The sequence below is a fragment of the Euleptes europaea genome, chromosome 6 (genome assembly GCF_029931775.1).
Source record: "Euleptes europaea isolate rEulEur1 chromosome 6, rEulEur1.hap1, whole genome shotgun sequence".
Classification (NCBI taxonomy): domain Eukaryota; kingdom Metazoa; phylum Chordata; class Lepidosauria; order Squamata; family Sphaerodactylidae; genus Euleptes; species Euleptes europaea.
In genome coordinates, this window is record NC_079317.1 from 7,143,447 (window position 1) to 7,165,105 (window position 21,659).

The 21,659-nt window shown below is 50.5% G+C and overlaps 1 protein-coding gene across 1 annotated transcript in view; it reads left to right on the forward strand.

The window, feature by feature from the left end:
- The first annotated feature begins 13,279 nt into the window (after positions 1–13,279).
- Positions 13,280–21,659, forward strand: part of ARMH4 (armadillo like helical domain containing 4) — a 46,805-nt gene continuing 38,425 nt past the window's right edge. The window contains exon 1 of the mRNA XM_056850694.1: positions 13,280–14,579. Coding sequence (XP_056706672.1) covers positions 13,280–14,579 — 1,300 coding nt within the window. The remainder of the gene's footprint in view (positions 14,580–21,659) is intronic.

Consider the following 21,659-nt stretch of genomic DNA (forward strand, 5'->3'; position numbering starts at 1 on the left):
GGAATGCTCCTCTGATCCTGGTGAGAATAGGTATGCATCATGACTAGTATCCATTTTTTTACTAGTAGCCATGAATAGCCCTCTTCTCCATGAACATGTCCACTCCCCTCTTAAAGCCTTCCAAGTTGGCAGCTATCACCACTTCCTGGGGCAGGGAGTTCCACAATTTAACTATGCATTGTGTGAAGAAATACTTCCTTTTATCTGTTTTGAATCTCTCACCCTCCATCTTCAGCAGATGACCCCACATTCTGGTATTATGAGAGAGGGAGAAAAGCGTCTCCCTTCCCATTCTCTCCATACCGTACATAATTTTATAGAGCTCTGCAATATCCTTTTCTAGGTGTGACCAGAACTGTGCATAGTATTCCAAGTGTGTTCTCACCATAGAGAGCAGTATGATAGCAGCAGTTTTATTCTCTATTCCTTGTCTAATTATGGTCAGCATGGAATTTGCTTTTTCACAGCAGCTGCACACTAGCTAACAGGACAGTGGTCTGAAAAAATTATTTAAAAATTATTAATTTACTTACTTTATAGCTTGCCTTTCTCCCCAATGGGGACCCAAAGCAGCATTTCTCTCCTTGCTTTATCCTAACAACAACCCTGTGAGGTAGGTTAGGCTGAGAGTGTGACTGGCCCAAGGTCACCCAGCAAGCTTCTGTGGCAGAGCGGGGATTCGAACCTGGGTTTCCCAGATCCTAGGTCGACCTTTAACCACTACACTACGCTTTAAGGCCACTGGGGTTGCAGAGAGGACCACATCTAGGTCTCTGGCTGCTGCTGGGGGCTTTGATTGGGACACTAGCTCTTCCTGTTTCCAGCCCCAGTGGCACTGGAAACAGGACGACAGGACATCCCATTTGGAGCCCTAACAAGCAGGCAGAGACCCAAGTGCTGTGGCCATCAAGCGAAACATTTTGCTCTCTGTTCTTATACCTTGTGTGTGTTGAAAATGCCATCAGGTTGCAGCTGACTTATGGGGACCCTGTAGGGTTTTCAAGGCGAGAGACAAACAGAGGTGGTTTGCCATTGCCTGCCTCTGTGTGGCAACCCTGGACTTCCTTGGTGGTCTCCCATCCAAGTCCTAACCAGGGTCGACCCTGCTTAGCTTCTGAGATCGAACCATCCAGGTTAGGGCGAAAGACATTCAGAAGTGGTTTGCCATTGCCTGCCTCTGCCTAGCAACCCTGGACTTCCTCAGTGGTCTTCCATTTGAGTATTAACCAGGACCAACCCTACTTAGGTTTCAAGATCTTATAAAATCAGGCTAGCCTGGGCCATCCAGGTCAGGACAATACCTTCTTAATGAGCATTAATTAATAGGAATAGAATAGTTTCATCCAAGGTGCCCCTGAAAATGTCTCCTTGGGCCTTTCTTTTGCCTTAGGGTGGTTTCCCTCATTCCTCTTTTATATTTTTATTTTTTTGTGCCAGGCTAATTTTGAAGTTCAATACCTCAGGGAATGTGGCAGATGGTGCTTTAAGCTGAAATTCTGTGTGTAGGGTGTGTGTGTGTGTGTGTGTGTGACTTTCTTCAACAGTTTCTTTCTGGTAGCATTTTCTTCATCCCAGATCTCTCCACGACCTCTCTTTCGAGAGTCGAAGCTCCTTCGTTAGACGCAGTAGGATGCAGTAACTAACACCCCCTTCCATGACTGGAAAATTTAGTCCAGCTCTTCAGATAGAGAAAATTGTAACTATTGGACAAAAACACAGGTTGCTCAGCTCGGATCCAGCCTATGAGGTCTAGGGTTGCCAACTTCGGTTTGAGAAATTACTGGAGAGTTGGGGGTGGAGCCGGGGAAGGGTGGAGTTTAGGAAGGGGGGTGGGACCTCTTTAGACCATAGAGGGAGGGGCTGTGGCTCAGTAGCAGAGAATCTGCTTGGCATTCAGAAGGTCCCAGGTTCAATCCCCGGCATCTCCAGTTAAAGGGACTGGGCAAGTAGGTGATGTGAAAGACCTCTGCCTGAGACCCTGGAGAGCCGCTGCCAGTCCGAGTAGACAATACTGACCTTGGTGGACTGATGGCCTGATTCAGTATAAGGCAGCTTCATGTATTCATGTGTTCACCCTCCAATGTAGCCATTTTACACAGAGGAATTGATCTCTGTAGTCTGGAGATCAGTTGTAATTCCAGGAGATCCCCAGACTCCACCTGGAGGGTGGCAACCCCAGTGAGGTCCAAAGAGGTGATGCCCATCACCTGTAGCCAGGAGGAGCCTGAGCCCCTGAGGTGTGTCCTAGGGTTGCCTACAACCTGGGGAAAAAGGTCCTGTCTCTTTAATAGAGACTCAATGGGCTGTTTTTCACCAGGTGATGTTATTTACCTCCCTACCATGTGAAGCTTCAGCTGCCCATCTCCACAGTAAGACTGCCAACTCCAAGGTGGGAAATTTGTGGAGCTTTGGGGGTTGACCCTAAGGAGGACATATCTATTATCTCCAGGATCAGAAATGCATGCCTACTATATTAGGTGCAGTGGAACACAGGCAGGATGGTGCTGCTGCCCTCGTCTTGTTTGTGGGCTTCCTAGAGGCACCTGGTTGGCCACTGTGTGAACAGACTGCTGGACCTTGGTCTGATCCAGCAGGGCTTTTCTTATGTTCTTAGGGTTTGAGAAGAAGAAGAGGAGTTGGTTTTCATATGCCGACTTTCTCTTACCACTTAAGGCAGAATCAAACCGGCTTACAATCACTTTTCCCTTCCCCTCCCCTCCCCTCCCCACAACAGACACCCTGTGAGGTTGGTGGGGCTGAGAGAGCTCTAAGAGAACCGTAACTAGCCCAAGGTCACCCAGCTGGCTTAATGTGGAGGAGTGGGGAATCAAACCCGATTCTCCAGATCAGACCCCACCGCTCCAAACCACCACTCCTAACCACAACACCACGCTGGGGAAAGAAGGGACCTTAGTGGGGCATCATGCCAAACATTTAACATGCTAAAGCAGCCATTTCCTCCAGGGGAACAGAGACCGGATGCCTGGAGATTGGTTGCAATTCTGGGAGATCTCCAGCCACCACCTGGAGGCTATCAAACATATTCAGCCACTATGGTTAAAAATATAGATCAAATCAAGCCTGAACTGACCCTAGAAGCTAAAATGATTAAACTGAGGCTATCGTATTTTGGTCACGTCATGAGACGACAAGAGTTACTGGAAAAGACAGTCATGCTAGGAAAAGTTGAGGGCAGCAGGAAAAGAGGAAGACCCAACAAGAGATGGATTGACTCAATAAAGGACGCCACAGCCTTCAATTTGCAAGATCTGAGCAAGGCTGTCAAAGATAGGACATTTTGGAGGACTTTCATTCATAGGGTAGCCATGAGTCGGAAGCAACTTGACGGCACTTAACACACATGGTTAAAAAAAATGAGGATTGATTTGCAACCGCTGGAGTTAAAAAAGCGGCAGTTAAGAAAAACCGCTAAATTTATAGGAGCGGCAGCCAAAGAAGAAGACAGCATTTAAAAGAACATTTTTGTTAAACAACTGAAGAAATATCTTTTGAAACAGGACAATATCCTGTCTTGTTGTTAATTTTGGCGTTACAAGAATTGTATAATGTGTTGAACTAACAGTGCTTACTGTGTAAATTTTGCACGTAACTAAGGGTTGCACACTGAAGCAAAGGTGCAGCACGTACACCTCATATGTTACTCAGTCATTTGTGAATTAACATATGACTAATTACATTATGCAATGAGGACATAATTGTGTCATTGGTTTTCATTTATTTTAGCCATAGTGGCTGCATATGTTTGATTAGCTCCAATTTTGCAGCTCAAGTAAATATTTTGTTGACCACCTGGAGGTTGGCAACCTTTCTTAAGCCTCCATTAAAGAGGCAGGGCATTTTCGTTTTCCCTCCAAGCTGTTGTCAACCGTACGTCCTCCCTGCTGTGTTGCCTAGGGTTGCCATCTCTGGGTTGGGAAATACCTGGAGGCTTTGGGGGGGGTGGAGTCAGAGGAGGGCGGGGTTTGTGGAGGGGAGGGACTTCAGTGCCATAGTCCACCCTTCAAAGCAGCCATTTCCTCCAGGGGAACTGATCTCTGTCGCCTGGAGATCGGTTGTAATCCCAGAAGAGGAGAACGTAAGAAAGGCCATGCTGGATCAGATCGAGGCCCATCAAATCCAGCAGTCTGTTCACACGGTGGCCAACCAGGTGCCTCCAGGAAGCCCACAAGCAAGACGACTGCAGCAGCATTTATCCTGCCTGTGTTCCACAGCACCTAATACATTAGGCATGCTCCTCTGATCCTGGAGAGAATAGGGATGCATCATGACTAGTATTCATTTTGACTAGTAGCCAGGAATACCCCTTTCCTCCATGAACATGTCCACTCCCCTCTTCCAGCCTTAACATAAGAAACATAAGAAAGGCCCTGCTGGATCAGACCAAAGTCCATCAAGTCCAGCAGTCTGTTCACACGGTGGCCAACCAGGTGCCTCCAGGAAGCCCACAAGCAAGACGACTGCAGCAGCATTTATCCTGCCTGTGTTCCACAGCACCTAATACATTAGGCATGCTCCTCTGTTCCTGGAGAGAATAGGGATGCATCATGACTAGGATCCATTTTGACTAGTAGCCCAGATAGCCGTCTCCTCCATGAACATGTCCACTGCCCTCTTAAATCTTCTACAGCTTTCTCCTCCTCTCTCACCTTCACAACCACCCTGTGAGGTAGATCAGGCCTCACCTAAGGTGTGTGACGCCCAGCCACTCTCAAGGCAGAATGGGGATTGGAACCTGGCTCTCCCGTATTCTAACCACTACACCACACTGTCTCTTAAGCACCGAAAAGTCTCTCCCAAGTCTCTCCTTAACATAAGAAACGTAAGAAAGGCCCTGCTGGACCAGACCAAGGCCCATCAAGTCCAGCAGTCTGTTCACACAGTGGCCAACCAGGTGCCTCCAGGAAGCCCACAAGCAGGACGACTGCAGCAGCAGCGTTGCCCTGCCTATGTTCCACAGCACCTAAGAGTATAGGCATGCACTTCCGATCCTGGAGAAAATAGGTATGCATCATGAGTAGATCTCCAGCCACCACCTGGCTACCCTAGGCTCTTGTCCCAAGTGGGGTGCCGGCTACCGCCTTACGGTGGCCACCCTGAAAGGTGTCAAGCCCTGGCGAGGGAGATCCACACCCTGGGCATCGCTGCAAACACTTTACTTGATGCCTCCAGGGAAACCCCAGAGAGCATCCCACCTGCCCGCTTGTGGGCGGTGCTAGAGACGGGGGGGCGGGGCCTGTGATTCCCGCCTCTGCCCCGCCTGGGAGCCGGGGAGGGAGGGGCTGCTGACGGTCCCGAGCCGGAGCCCCCCCCCCCCCTCGAGGAGCCAGCCCCGGAGCGGGATGCTGGCAGCGGGATGCAGCCGAGGACCAGCCGGGAGCGCCTCCCGCATCCTTTGAAGATGCTGCTGGCCTAGAGGGGGGCCACGGATGCCCAGGTAAGGCAGGGCTGGCGCAGGGGGGGGGGCTGTTTTGCAAGGGGGGTTGTTTTGCAAGGGGGGCTGTTTTGCAAGGGGGGCTGTTTTACAGGGGGGGGGGAGAGGAAGGCAGCTCAGGTCCGGAAAGGGCAAGTCTACCGTGCTAGCTTCTCCATGGCTTTGTCCAGGGTTCCTAAATGCATTGCAATCTCTTCTTGACTTGGGTTTTTTTGGGGTGTGGGTGTGTGTGTGTGAGTGAAAGCAAGCTGACTTTGCTGGCAATCCCCCCCCCTCCAGAGAAAGCTTTGCATTGCCCCCACCCAAAGAATCCGGAGGGTTGCATCGGGTTCCTTTCTTTGTCTCTGGAATGAGCCACTGGCTCTCTCTCTCTCCCCCCCCCCCCCTTGACCGCTGCTGCAGGCCCGGTCTGCCTTTTGTTTGGGGATTTGGGCTCTCTCCTCCTCCTCCCCCCTCTCTCGCCTGCCCCCTCTTTTTCTTCTGCAAAGATCAGATTTCTCCCCCCCCCCACACACACACACAACCAAACGCATGGCTTTGATTTCATTCATTTCTCTTGGCTCTTGGACAACCGGGGGATGGCATTCCCAGGCAAAGGATTGCGGAGATCTGCAAAGCAAAACAAGGGAGAGATAATCCAGGAGTGTGACCTTTTCCTATTTTGGGGTCCCAATTATTGTCCGTTGCAGCAACCCAAGTTGAGGCTACTGCTCCTCTCTCTTGGTAGCCCCCCTCCCCGCCAAAACAAATGCTTCATCTTTATTATGCAGACGGGCGACAGATTTGAAAGAACTGGGGATCTGGGAAAGGTGAGCCAAAGTTAAAGCATTCACTCTTTCTCCGGTTCCGCACAGAAGCCGGCTAGGACGGTTGGCAACAGCCCCCTTGAAAATCTTCAGGGAGCTCTCTGGTGCAGAGTCAGGGGAGGTGTCCATTATGTTTTTTGGGGGGGGGGGTATTGCAATATTTTAAAACAAGGAATCCTATTTCTGGACACCCTCCTGAAACGGAAGCCAAGAAGGCTGGGGAGAAAGAGTCAACGCTGTTTGCACTGCTTATTTCTGTGACAAACTGGTCTCTGGATTTGGGAGAAGGGAGGGGAAAATGGAGTTTGTAGACACGCACTGTCTGGGCTTTGCTGGATGGGGGTGGAAAGGGCCATCGACTTATGGCGACCCCAAGACCGTGGGGTTTGTAAGGCAAGAGGCAAACAGAGGTGGTTTGCCATTAGAAGAAGAAGAGTTGGTTTTTGCATGCCGACTTTCTCTGCCACTTAAGGGAGAATCAAACCAGCTTACAATCACCTTCCCCTCCCCTCCCCTCAACAGACACCCTGGGAGGTAGGTGAGGCTGAGAGAGAATGACTTGCCCAAGGTCACCCAGCTCGCTTCGTATGTAGGAGTGGGGAATCAAACCCAGTTCTCCAGATCAGACTCCACCGCTCCAAACCACCATTCTTAACCACTACACCACATTGGCTCTCTGTAGTATCACAGAATCATAGAGTTGGAAGGGACCACCAGGGTCATCTAGTCCAACCCCCTGCACAATGCAGGAAATTCACAACTACCTCACACCCCAGTGACCCTACTCCATGCCAAGAAGATGGCCAAGGTGCCCTCCCTCTCATGATCTGCCTAAGGTCATAGAATCAGCATTGCTGACAGATGGCCATCTAGCCTCTGCTTCAAAACCTCCAGGGAAGGAGAGCTTACCACCTCCCAAGGAAGCCTCTTCCACTGAGGAAGCACTCTGTTAGAAAGTTCTTCCTGACGGAAACTCTTTGGATTTAATTTCAATCCATTGTTTCTGGATTTTTGATTTAATTTCAACCCGTTGTGTCCTTCCTGGGTGGTCTCCCATCGAAGTCCTAACCAGGGCTGAACTGCTTAGCTTCTGAGAGCTGATGCCATCCACTAGCCGATGCGATCAGGCTAGCCTGGGCCATCCATGTCAAGGCATAACAATTTTGGCCTGTCAGGTTGCAGCCGACTCACGGTGACCCCAGGGCCATGGAGTTTTCAAGGCAAGAGATGTTAAGAGGTGGTTTGCCATTGCCTGTCTCTGCATAGCAATCCTGGAGAGGGGCCGTGGCTCAGTGGTAGAGCATCTGCTTGGCATGCGGAAGGTCCCAGGTTCAATCCCCGGCATCTCCAGTTAAAGGGACCAGGCAAGAAGGTGATGTGAAAAGACCTCTGCCTGAGAGCCATGGGGAGGGGCTGTGGCTCAGTGGTAGAGCCTCCGCTTGGCGTGCAGAAGGTCCCAGGTTCAGTCCCCGGCATCTCCAGTTAAAGAGACTAGGCAGGTAGGTGATGTGAAAGACCTCTGCCTGAGACCCTGGAGAGTCTCTGCCGGTCTGAGCAGACAGCACTGAATTTGATGGATCAAGGGTCTGATTCAGTAGAAGGCAGCTTCATGTGGACTTAGGTTTGCCATGTCCCCCTGAGGGATGGTAGGGTTGCCAAATCTAGGTTGGGAAACTGCTTGAGATTTGGGGGTGGAGCCTGGGGAGGAGAGAGACCTCAGTGAGGTACAATGCCATAGAGTCCACCCTCCAAAGCATCCATTTTCTCCAGGGGAACTGATCTTTGTAGTCGAGATGAGCAGTAGTTTAGAGGATCTTCAGGCTTTGCCTGGAGGCTGGCATCCCTTATGCCTGGACTTCCTCTTTGGTCTTTCCATCCAAGTACTAACCAGGGCTGACCATGCTTAGCTGCCTAGATCTGATGAGATTGGGCTAGCCTGGGCCATCCAGGTCAAGGCATATATATATAAGTAAAACTTATACCCACGTCTGTCATGAAGCTGATGGCAACATGACAGGGCATGTTACCACTTCAGAGGCTACACAAGGTCAGCACCTGGTGTTTGGGGTGGGCCAAGTCAAAGGCAAAGCGGCAAAACGTTTATATGACCATGGGGGGTGCCATCCTTAACAGAGTCACACCTTTCCAAGTCCAGTGGGCTTAGAAGGATGTAACTCAGCCTACGATGGCGCTGGGAATTGCTTTTGGCTTCGGGAGGGTCACCTGCGGTGCAGACCTTCAGTGTTGCTGTCGTTCTCTCTCGCGCGCTCTCTGAATGTGTGAGTCGGGCCTCAGTTTCCCCATGCAAGGTCACTATTCCTTTTTATCCTCCTAAGAACCCTGTGAGGCAGACCTGGCAGAGTGCTTGCAGCTGCTCCAAAGCGTCAGAGCTGAATAAGGATTTGAACCCGGATCTCACTGAACTGAGTTCTGCACTCACATAAAGCTGCCTTAAAGCCACCTGATTGGGGGTCCCTTGCTCAGTTTTTAGCTCTTGACTGTCAACAGCTCTTCAGGATCCCGGGCAGGGAAGGGTCTTCTCCAAGTAGGGTTGCCAGGTCCCTCTTTGCCACCGGTGGGGTTTGGGGGGGGGGCAGAGCCCGAGGAGGGTGGGGTTTGGGGAGGGGAGGGGCTTCAATGCCATAGAGCAGTGTTTCTCAACCTTTTTCCGACCGTGGCCCACCTTGTTTCCTTCCTGTGGCCCCCCTGTCCTACTGGTGGAAAGGTAGCTATTTAAATGCTTTGTTTGTAAATAGCCAAGGAGCAAGGAAGCGCAAACAGCCACACAAAATGCACACATGCAGTTCTTATTGGGAAACTGAAATTTACAAAAAAAAAATACCCCACAAAAACGGAATACAACACGCTAATAAACAACAGTGTTCCCATACAAGGGAGAACAAAGCCTCTACCACCGTTGCACAAGATTACAGCGATACAAAAATCCACAGTTGCCAACGATGCATAGAAGTGCAATGAAGAAAGTCATGTGTTAGGTTTTCATGTGTTTCTGTTTTCTTCACTTCTCACATCCCTCTGTGGCCCCCTAGTCTTGTGCCGTGCCCCCCCCCATTTACACATTTTTCACCTGTGGGCCCCTTGGAATATCCTGGGGCCATATGGAACCACTGTCATAGAGTCCAATTGCCAAAGCGGCCATTTTCTCCAAGGGAACTGATCTTTATTGGCTGGAGATCAGTTGTAATAGCAGGAGATCGCCAGCTACTACCTGGAGGTTGGCAACCCTACATCCAATGCTTACTACTTGGACTGTCAACTCCAGCTTGCCAAATTCCTGGAGATTTCTGGGGGGGGTGTGCGCCTGGGGGGGGAGTACAAAGTTTGGGGAAGGAGCTCAGAGGGGATGTGATGCCGTTGAGAAAGCAGCCATTGCCTGCAGGGGAACTGATCTCTGTCGCCTGGAGGTCAGTTGTAATTTTTAAGATAACGCCAGGCCCCACCTGGAGGGTTGGTCACCTTACTTGCTCCTAGAGATGCTTTAACTGGAGATGCCAGGTGCTCTACCTTTGAGCCAAAGATGCAAACTGCAACCATGTCTCGTATTTCAGAATTTCCCTACAACAAGCATTTTCAGCATCTGAAGCCGATCTCCCTAAGGTGGCTCGAGTTTCCAGGGGAGGGCTGACCTTCTTCTTAATGCCCCCCTCTGTGTATAGCTTGCTATAAGTAGGATCCTCTAGAAAAAACACAAGACCTATGCTGACAAGAACTGAGTAGATAAGAACAACAGCACGTGGCTCAATCACAATAAATACAACTAGAAAAATGTATGGTACAAAAACATTTGTTCATGTTCATATAATAACCAAAAAAATAGTAAACATCAAACCAAATACACCAAAGCAATATTTCAAAAGGAATTCAAGTTCATTCCCAGTTCATAGGAGAATCCAATGTAAAGTTCATAAACCAAAAAGAGTCAAACGTAAAGTTCATAAACCAAAAAGAGTCAAACCCGACTTCCATGAAGAAAAACTCCTATGAAACCCAACTTTCCCACGATGGCCGTGCTTCAGACCGACCGTCTCTCCGGGGAGAATGCAAGGAAGGCTCCAATAATAAATCAAAAGACGACACTTCTAGATAAGTGGTCATTTCGCCTGATTGGCTTCTTCAGTTGTACTTAATATCCATAAATTCTTCAGTTATACTTAATGTCCATAAATCATATTTTTTCACGGGGCATGTAGCCTCCCATAATATTGTTGACCTGATATGGTTCAAGACCCAAGGTTCCTTATTCCTACTGAGAGGTTATGCAACTGATCAAGTAGGATCCTAGCATGCAACTTTTTGCATCGTGTAATGTGCTGTGTTAATACTTATGCTTTGCTTCCGTTCTGTTGTTTTAGAGTTCTGGTGGGTTCTGCAACCCAAATCCTATTGCATTGTCCCATCCTGTCGATTGTACTGACTCACTCTGTTCAGAGCCAGCGTGGTGTAGTGGTTTGCAGCGGTGGTTTGGAGCGGTGGACTCTGATCTGGAGAAGCGGGTTTGATTCCCCGCTCCTCCACATGAGAGGCGGACGCTAATCTGGTGAACTGGATTTGTTTCCCCACTCCTCCACATGAAGCCAGCTGGGTGACCTTGAGCTAGTCACACACTCTCAGCCCCACCTACCTCACAAGGTGTCTGTTGTGGGGAGGGGAAGGTGATTGAAGGAGGTTTGATTCTTCCTTAAGTGGTAGAGAAAGTCGGCATATAAAAACCAACTTCTCTTCTCCTTCTCCGCCTTCTTCTTTTTCTCCGCCTTGAGTCCCGGAGACAAGGCGGACTATAAAGAATGCAAATCAATAAATAAAATAGTTTTTTTCACTCTCCCAAAAATGTAGTAAAGCGTGGAAGTAGAACACAATACTCCCAAAATCTTGGTGGCCACTAAGGCGCTACTTAGGCATGCCGGCTTCCAGGTGGCAGCTGGAAATCCCCTGGACTACGGAGATCAGTTCCCCTGGAGAAAATGAAATGGGTGGTTTGGAGGAGGGACTCTATGGCATTGTACCCCACTGAGGTTCTTGGCCACCCCCGGCTCCATCCCCAAATCTCCAGGAGTTTCTCAAAATGGAGCTGGCAACCCTACCCCCTACCCCGCCCCACTGGTGGCTAGGGGGGACCTGGCAACCCCAGCGCTACTGGTCTCGAATCCAGCAGCAACGTTCTGGGTAGATACAGATATACCTGCCAAGGAGCAAGAACGGTTCCATTGAATTCTCTGCTTTGGGTGAATCGGTCTTTGATAGGAAGGGAATTCGCAGGGAGGGAGGGCAAGCCATCTGCCTGCAGAGGAGACCCATGAAAGCAATATCATTAATCTTTGCTTTGAGCTTCTTCCCCCCCCCCCCCCACAATTAGCTGCTGCTGGATTAACAGTGAAAGAAGTGCTCTAATTTCGGCACTGACTCGTGTCCAGGGTCGTACTTCGAGGGATGGCAGCTACCAGCACCTCTGTCCGTCAAGGGAGCCCACCAGATGGAGTTGCCAACTCTGGTTTGGGAAATTCCTGGGGATTTGGGGTGGGTGGGGCCTGGGGACAGGCAGGTTTGGGGAGGGGAGGGACCTCAGCAGGATACAATGCCATAGAGTCCACCCTCCAAAGCAGCCATTTTCTCCAGGGGGAACTGGTGTCGGTCATTTGGAGATCGATTGTAATTCCAGGAGATTTCCTGCCCCACCTGGAGGCTGGCAGCCTTACCACGGGATGTCTTAGAAAGCAGCTTCATGTGTTCAATCCAGCTGCAGTTAGCAGACGATGGGGGAAAGACCCTTTGTCTGAGAGCTGTTGGCGTCAGCATAGGCGACTTTTAACAGGGTGGACCAATGGTGAGACTTGATCTAAGGCAGGGGGTCGCCAACCTTTTGGAGCATGCAGCCCCTTTGGCATTCTGGCACAGGGTGGTGGGTGCAGCCCCAAAACGGCTGCCATTAAAATGGATTCTGCAGGAGGCAGAGCCAGCTACATAATTTTCGCCCCAGCTGACCTTCAGCTTCACAGGGAAGATCCTTGTGCCGTGGTGGCAGCTGCCGCCAAAACAACCGTTTAAAAAAATCTGCCCAGCCCATCAAATCTCCAATGGCCAATCAGAAGCCCCACCTGGTCTGGTCCACTTTCTCAACACACTTTGGGGGCACCAGAAAAGATGTCAGTGGGCACTGGGGCACCCATGGGTACCACTCTGGGGACTGCAGTCTAAGACCCCTTCACATGAATCTGTTATGTTTGGGGTCGGTGGGACCATCTCTGATGTTTTATGGGAATCCAAAGCACTCGTTCCCAAGGAAGTGGACATGAGAGCTGTCTTCTGCTTCCTGCCAGTGTGGTGTAGTGGTTGAAAGTGGTGGTTTGGAGGACTCTAATCTGGAGAACTGGGTTTGATTCCCCACTCCTCCACATGAGAGGCGGAGGCTAATCTGGTGAACTGGATTTGTTTCCCCTCCACATGAAGCCAGCTGGGTGACCTTGGGCTACTCACACTCTCTCAGCCCCACCCACCTCACAGGGTGTCTGTTGTGGGGAGGGGAAGGGAGGGTGATTGTGAGCCAGTTTGATTCTTCCTTAAGTAGTGGAGAAAGGCGGCATATAAAAACCAACTATTCTTCAAGTACCCCTACTTTTCTTTCATTTAATCTGGTGAGCCGGGTTGGTTTCCTCACTCCTTTACAGGAGCGGCAGACTCTAATCTGGAGAACCGGGTTCGATTCCCCACTCCTTCACATTAGCGATGGACCCTAATCTGGTGAGCTAGGTTGGTTTCCCCAGTCCTACACACGAAGCCAGCTGGGTGACCTTGGGCTAGTCACAGCTGTCTTAGAGCTCTCTCAGCCCCACCTACCTCACAGGGTGTCTGTTGTGGGGAGGGAAAGGGAAGGTGATTGTAAACCAGTTTGATTAATTGGTAGAGAAAGTCGGCATATAAAAACTAACTCTTCTTCTTCTGTTTCTAGGGTGTATTTAGTGGGACTGTTCGCCTGGCTCGTCTCTACGCCTGCCTCCCCTCCAGCATGAACAGATCGACGACATTCCCCTCCTGCGTCGCCATCTGCCTCGTTCTGCTTGGCTCCTGCAGCCTGCAATGCCTCGCCTTCCAAAACTCGGAGCAGGAGCACGCTAGGCAACTGCAGCACCAGGCTGCGCCGGCAGAAAACCGTTTACAAGACCTAGATAATGTGAGCACGGTGAGTCTGGAAGGTCACTTGGGGTTGTCGGAGCAAACCGACGGCGCTGCCTCCTCCAAAAGCCCGTATGGAGCCTCAGCTGAACCATCGGGGATCTCATTAAACGTGGTGGTTCAAGCGACACCACAAACCGTTGTAGGCGTTAAGGGTCTCTTGGGACACCAGGGTTTGCCTGATTACACCCCTGCTGTCTCGTGGGTTGCTGGAACGGAAAGCCGGCTTGCTTCCAGCGAGCCCGAGACAGAACAGAAAGAAAAGGGCTCGCGCAAATCCTCGCTACCTGTGGCAGTGACGTCTCCAAGCGCTAATGTCAAGGACCATGCCTTTAGTAGTACTGCGGGCGAGACGACGGAAGGGGACAGTAAAGGAGCAGGGGACGATTCGATGGGGAATCTGGGAGGGGACGTTTTTTCACCAAGCATCCTGGAAGAAGGAGGAAGCGTAGGCCATGCCGGAGTACCCCAGTTGACCACGGAAGACTCATTGTTCGGGCTTCCCCGTGATCAGTCCCCAAGTCTCCCACCCCCTGCCGGACAATTGCTTGACTCCGAGCCGGTCTCAAATGGAGACGCCCCCTCGCTAGCGACAGCCACAAAAGCCGGCCATGTTTCCACAGAGGCCTTCTTAAATCAGGAAGAGGACACCTCCAACGCTTGGGGGAATGCAAAAGTCATGCTCGGGCCTGCCACGGCCGTCCCGGCCACGGCGCTGCAGAGTGACGATTGGGATGATACAAAACCAAGAGCCGCCGTCCAGGCAAAGGGCACGGTGGCTATGGTGGCGAACCGACCCCAAACGGTAAGAGAGTTTTACCCAGGAGAGGGAAGAGGGGAAGACGACGACGAGGTGAAAAGGGTCTTGCCGCCAAGGTTATCCACCACCATAGCGAGAGGGAGCAAAACCCTTCAGACCGGGTCAGCCCGTGGTACTATGCAGTGGGGAGAGTCAGCAACGCTTTTGTCCAGCCAGAATCCGGTCCTTGCCACAAATCCGTCGCCAAAGGGGCAAGTCCCCCCTGCAAGAGCAATGGAAAAGGCCGCGCAAGTTGCCAACACCCACGAGGCCGCGACTACAATAGACACGACCAAATCGGATGTCTTCCAAACCCTGAGGAATACGCTGAGAGGTAATTCCTCCCGATCCTCTACATCAGGCATGTCAAACTTAATTGTTACGAGGGTCGGATATGACATAAATGCCACTTGGTCGGGCCGGGCCAGATCGAGAGTGGGGGCGGGGTGGCTGCCTTGGCTGGTTCACGGGCCGGATAAAAGCTATCAGGGGGCCGGATCCGGCCTGCGGGCCTTATGTTTAACACCTCTGCTCTACATGGTTCTTTTTTAGAAGATGCTTGTAGCAGTGACCTAATTTGCAAGGGAATTTGGCCTGAATTCCAACCAAGTTTGTGTGTGTGTTAGATTTTTATCCCACCCTTTCCCAATTGAGGTCAGGAACAGGGCAGCTCACATCCAGAACAACAGCATCAACAATATCCCAATTTATTTTAAAGTACACTGCAATAATATAATAACTACAGTTGAAAGCTTATGATATATCCTAAAAAATTGAACAAATTAAGCCCAGAAAAAACCCAGATGGTGCCTTTCATTCTAGTACCAGTGGTAGAACAGTCAGGTGAGAAAGAGGAGAAGGCAGAAGTAAGGATGGAGCAGGAACATCTCTCTTACAGGCCCTGTGGGATTTGATACACAATCCCTCTCACTTTGTGTGCTCTGCCATTTGCCCCAAATGTTAGGGAAACTGATCTCAATAGAGTTGCCATCCTGTAGGTATGCACATATACATAAAGTACCACTGATGCATTGGATATGACGGTTTATGCGGCTTCAAAAACGTGATTTCGAACAAATGATTCCAGTTATACAACAAAACAATTTATGCAGGTTGCAGCAATCTATGCAAGCTTACAAGGTTTCTCGAATCTTATCGGTGTTTCGCTAATTGCATTAGCTTCATCAGAGGTCAGTTGCAACTGTACAGGAAAATCTTGACTTTCTGATTTTGTTCCTGTTGCTTTAAACCAAAATTTAAAACCAAAATTACTCACCGGAATACATTAAAACTTAACATCAGTCTATATAGTTTTACCGTAACACAATTTTAACTTACCCAAGCAGATTAGTCAGGGAATCTGATCTCAATAGGGTTGCCAACCTCCAGGTACTAGCTGGAGATCTCCTGCTATTACAACTGATCTCCAGCTGATAGAGATCAGTCCACCTGAAGAAAATGGCCGCTTTGGCCATGGGACTCTATGGCATTGAAGTCTCTCCCCTCCCCAAACCCCGCCCTCCTCAGGCTCTGACGCAAAACCCTCCCGCCGATGTAGGGTTGCCAGGCTCCAGGTACGAGCTGGAGATCTCCTGCTATTACAACTGATCTCCAGCCAATAGAGATCAGTCCACCTGGAGAAAATGGCCTCTTTGGCCATTGGACTCTATGGCATTTAAGTCCCTCCCCCAACCCCCCTCCTCAGGCTCCGCCCCCAAAACCTCCTGCTGTTAGCAAAGAGGGACCTGGTAACCCTAGATCTCAAGCAGGGCTGGCACCAAGGGATGGCATTGCTGGGCAGCTGCCAAGCCTCCAGAGCTTGGGAGGGCCCGCCACAGCAACGATTGCAGCCTGCCGTCAGTCTGGGTGGTGACGCTGTGCCCCCTGGGAAGAACTGTGCCTACCAGCCAGCATGGTGTAGTGGTTAAGAGCAGTGGTTTGGAGCGGTGGCGTCTGATCTGGAGAACCGGGTTTGATCCCCCACTCCTCCACATGAGCTGCAGAGGCTAATCTGGTGAACTGGATTTTGTTTCCCCACTCCTCCACATGAAGCCAGCTGGGTGACCTTGGGCTAGTCACAGGTCTCTTAGAGCTCTCTCAGCCCCACCTACCTCACAGGGTGTCTGTGGTGGGGAGGGGAAGGGAAGGGGATTGTAAGCCGGTTTGATTCTCCCTTAAGTTGTAGAGAAAGTCAGCATATAAAAGCCAACTCTTCTTCTTCGTCATCTTCTACCTGCCTGTCTCCCCCTTCCTCGGCAGGTGTGCTGCCTTCCATCCCCACCCTCCTTTTCTGCTAGACAGGCAGTGGCGGGTCGCCCGTCCGTTCACCCGCCGGAGTGAGCAGTGACGGCAGCCGTCGCTGAGCAGGCAAGCAAGTGACGGCTGCCCTGCCTAGCGGTGATGGCTTCTTCTTTGTGAGGAACAACGAGGACTCGGAGCAGCCCCTGCCATTCCTCGCCCTCCCTATCTGGGTCACGGCTGGGCCTGGGAGGGAGTCAGTCGACCGGCATCTTGCTGAGGGCCCTCCAGACCTGGAGCCGGCTATCTAGATGAACCAAATAAAGAAAGGCAGGATGGAGGAAGAAGAAGAGTTGGTTTTTATATCCTGCTTTTCTCTATTTTTAAGGAGTTTCAAAGCTGTTTATAGTTGCCTCCCCCCGCTAACACACACAACAGGCACCTTGTGAGGTCAGTGGAGCTGAGAGAGTTCGGAGAGAACTGTGACTGGCCCAAGGTCACCCAGCTGGCTTCATGTGGAGGAGCAGGGAATTGAACCCGGTTCTCCAGATTGGAGTCTGCTGCTCATGTGGAGGAGTGGGGAATCGAACCCGGTTCTCCAGATTAAGAGAAGGTTAAGGGGTGACATGATAGCCATGTTTAAATATTTGAAGGGATGCCATGTTAATGAGGGAATTAGGGGTGGTGGAGTCCCCGTCTTTGGAGGTCTTTAAGCAGAGGTTGGATGGCCATCTGTCGGGAGCGCTTTGATTGTGGGATCCTGCATGGCAGGGGGTTGGACTGGATGGCCCTTGTGGTCTCTTCCAACCTTTTGTGATTTTTGCGTCTGCTGCTCTTAACCACTACACCACGCTGGAAAGGATTTCGATTAAAGAAAATTCACTCTTCTGGCGTCTTGCAGTAGATGGCTGCCCCTGCGGCTGGAAACGGTCTTGCACTGGGCAGATTGAGGTCACGGCACCTGGTGGTAGTCCCAGGTTTCCTTTCGCGTGGTACCTTTTAGTGTCTGATCGATTGCTTATCTTGGTTACCAGCGGGTCGAACTGATTGATCGTGCTTGCAGAAATTGGATTACCTGCTAGGAAATTGCAACGAAGGCACGTCGTTGGACCTATCTGTTTTTGCTACGGTGGCAGCATCGAAATACTTTCTTAGGACACTGGGGGTCTTGTCTGTAAGGCGGATTTCTGACATCTTTTGCTTTCAGTCGAGTGGTTTTCGTTGTTTTCACACATGCTGAGTTTAAGCTGATCGCACCGCTTTTCGGTGTTGATTTTTTCTGGGCTTGTGGTTAATACAAACAGCAGCAGCTTCCGCACAGTGATGGGGCTCTTGTTACTGCTGTGAATGTAGACATTTGCAGCGATAGTGGAGCTTCTGTGGGGTGGCCTCCCTACACTTTCTCTGCCCCAGCCCCATGGCTCTCACTGCCCCCCCACACCACTGGAGGGGTTTCTTTTGTTTTTTTCTCCTAGTAATTGAAATATTGCCATAGCACAGTATCATTTACTGATTAACAACCCCTCCCCCCCGTAAAAGTCCCCGGGTGGGATGAGTGAGTTGGCCGCCAGAAAATATAGTGATGGCCATAGGCATAGACAGCTTAAAAAGTGGATTAGACAGATTCATGTAGGAGAGGTCCATCAGTGGCTACTAGTCCTCTGGGCCAGATGAATTGCATACAAGGGTACTCAAAGAACTTGCAGATGTAATTTCTGAGCCTCTGTCCATTATTTTTGAGAAGTCTTGGGGAACAGGTGAGGTGCCAGAAGATCGGAGGCGGGCAAATGTTGTCCCCATCTTCAAGAAAAAGGAAAAGGAGGATCCGGGTAACTACCGACCCATCAGCTTGACGTCTATACTGGGAAAGGTTTTCGAACAAATAATCAAACAGTCAGTCCTTGAGCATTGAGAAAGGATGGAACTGATTACTAAGAGACAGCACGAGTTTCTCAAGAGCAAGTCATGTCAGACTAATCTTATCTCCTTTTTTGACAAAGTTACTACCTTGCTGGATCAGGGGAATGCTGTAGACATAGTTTATCTTGATTTCAGTAAGGCTTTTGATAAGGTTCCACATGAAATTCTAGTTGACAAATTGGAAAAACGTGGTTTAGATCCTATTTCTGTTAGGTGGATCTGTAACTGGTTGACAGATCACATCCAAAGAGTGCTTGTTAATGGTTCCTCATCCACTTGGAGAGAAGTGACTAGTGGAGTTCCTCAGGGCCCTGTCCTGGGCCCTGTGTTTTTCAATATCTTTATAAATGATTTGGATGAAGGAATAGAGGGGACGCTTATTAAATTTGCAGATGATACTAAATTGGGAGGGTAGCAAATACGGTAGAAGACAGAACCAGGATACAGGATGATCTTGACAGGCTGGAGAATTGGGCAAAAACTAATAAAATGCACTTCAGCAGAGATAAATGTAAAGTTCTGCATTTAGGTAGGAAAAATCAAATGCCTAATTATAGAATGGGTGAGACTTGTCTCAGCAGTACGGTAGCTGAAAAGGCAATTGTGATCTTGGGCTGTATCAACAGAAGTATAGTGTCCAGATCATGCGAAGCGCTGGTATCGCTTTACTCTGCTCTGGTTAGACCTCACCTAGAGTATTGTGTTCAGTTTTGGGCACCACAATTTAAGAAAGATGTAGACAAGCTGGAACGGGTCCAGAGGAGGGCAACAAAGATGGTGAGGGGTCTGGAGACCAAGTCCTATGAGGAAAGGTTGAAGGAGCTGGGTATGTTTAGCCCGAAGAGGAGAAGACTGAGAGGGGATTATGATGACCATCTTCAAGTACTTGAGGGGCTGTCATATAGAGGATGGTGCCAAGTTGTTTTCTGTTGCTCCAGAAGGTCAGACCAGAACCAACAGGTTGAAATTAAATCAAAAGCGTTTCCATCTAGACATTAGGAAGAATTTTCTAACCGTTAGAACAGTTCCTCGCTGTAAGGGGCTTCCTTGGGAGGTGGTAAGTGCTCTTTCCCTGGAGGTTTTTAAGAAGAGGCTAGATGGCCATCTGTCAGCAATATTGATTCTATGACCTTAGGCAGATCATGAGAGGGAGGGCACCTTGGCCATCTTCTGGGCATGGAGTAGGGGTCCCTGGGCGTGTGTGGGGGGGAGGTAGTTAAGAATTTCCTGCATTGTGCAGGAAATGTGGAGTAGTGGGGAATCAAACCTGGTTCTCCCGATCAGAGTCCACCTCTGGTAGAGCCAGGGCTTGGGGAGGGGAGGGACCTCAGCGGAGTACAATGCCGTAGAGTTCCCCCCTCCGCAGCAGCCATTTTCTCGAAAGAAACTAATCTCTGTTGTCCGGTCATCCGTTTGTAATTCCAAGAGATCGCCAGGCCCCACCTGGGGGATGGCAACCCCATGGATAGCAGAGTTGGGGAAAGACCAGAGACCCCAAAGTGCCGTTGCTGGTCCCAGCAGACAGCACCAGGCTTGGCAGCATCGTGCGCACAACTGATTAGGCGCAGGATGGGATCTTGACGTTCTGTTTTTCCAAAAAGGCTTGTTCTGCAGTTTCATTGATGCAGCAGTTCTGGCAGGCAGGTGCCGGGCTGACCAGGCGAGATGGGATGGGAACGCCTGGCAGAGCCAAGGGAAGGGCCCTGGCTCAGTGTTAGAGCATCTGCTTGGCATGCAGAAGGTCCCAGGTTCAATTCCCCGCATCTCCAGTTAAAGGGACTAGGTAGGTAGGGGATATGAAAGACCTCTGCCTGAGACCCTGGAGAGCCGCTGCCGGTCTGAGTAGACAAGACTGACCTTGATGCATCAATGGTCTGATTCAGTAGAAGGCAGCTTCATGTGTGTTCATGTGTGTGTTCCCTCCCGCCCATCCCTGCTCTTTCCAGGATGATCAAATGGCCAAACTTGTCTTGTGAGAGAAAGGAACATTTAGGAAGTTTTATTGGGCTTGTTGGGTCATGGCCCTGACCTGGATGGGCCCGGCTAGCCCGATCTCGTTAGATCTCGGAAACTCAACATGGTTGGCCCTGGCTAGTACTTGGAAGGGAGACCACCAAGGAAGTCCAGGGTTGCTACACGGAGTGGGGAATTGAACCCGGTTCTCCAGATCAGAGTCCGCCGCTCATGCGGAGGAGTGGGGAATTGAACCCGGTTCTCCAGATCAGAGTCTGCCGCTCATGCGGAGGAGTGGGGAATTGAACCTGGTCCTCCACATCAGAGTCCGCCGCTCATGTGGAGGAGTGGGGAGTTGAACCCGGTTCTCCAGATTAGAGTCTGCTGCTCATGCGGAGGAGTGGGGAGTTGAACCCGGTTCTCCAGATCAGAGTCCGCCGCTCATGCGGAGGAGTGGGGAATTGAACCCGGTTCTCCAGATCAGAGTCTGCCGCTCATGCGGAGGAGTGGGGAATTGAACCTGGTCCTCCACATCAGAGTCCGCCGCTCATGCGGAGGAGTGGGGAGTTGAACCTGGTTCTCCAGATCAGAGTCCGCCGCTCATGTGGAGGAGTGGGGAGTTGAACCCGGTTCTCCAGATCAGAGTCCGCTGCTCATGAGGAGGAGTGGGGAATTGACCCCGGGTCTCCAGATTAGAGTCTGCTGCTCATGTGGAGGAGTGGGGAAATGAACCCGGTTCTCCAGATTAGAGTCCACCACTCCTAACCTCTGCACCATGCTGGCTCTCTGAGCCATTGCCCCTCCCCCAGAGGCCTATGATTGTGTACCACTGAGATGGTGGGGATGGGTGCAGAGGTTGCTGCCCCCCCAAAACTGGCTCTCTGAGGTCACCACCTAACCTCATTGTGGAGTTCATTCATGCCTAACTGCAGGGATGCAGAGAAGCTGTCGACCTTCCAGCAGTGCCTTCTGGAACAATTGCTTTAGGATATTTGCAGACAGCTCCAACTTCTGCAGCTTGGCTCCCAAATTTGGTTTGGCTGTTTTCTCTGGCACTGCAGGGAGATCTGGGTGGCCTCAGGTAGAAGCGTATTGCTTTTGGCAAAAAGCATTCCCCGAGAAAGAAAATGTAAAAATATCCGTGGCAGGAGGCAGGCTTAGTCATGCAAAACTCCTCCGGGCTATAGATATAAATCCTGCGAATGTGCGCTGAATGCGCTTTCTTGTGAGTGATCAATGGGAACGGTGCGATCTGAGGATATTGGAGCATCGCAGGCAGAGACTTGTGAAAGAAGTCAGATTG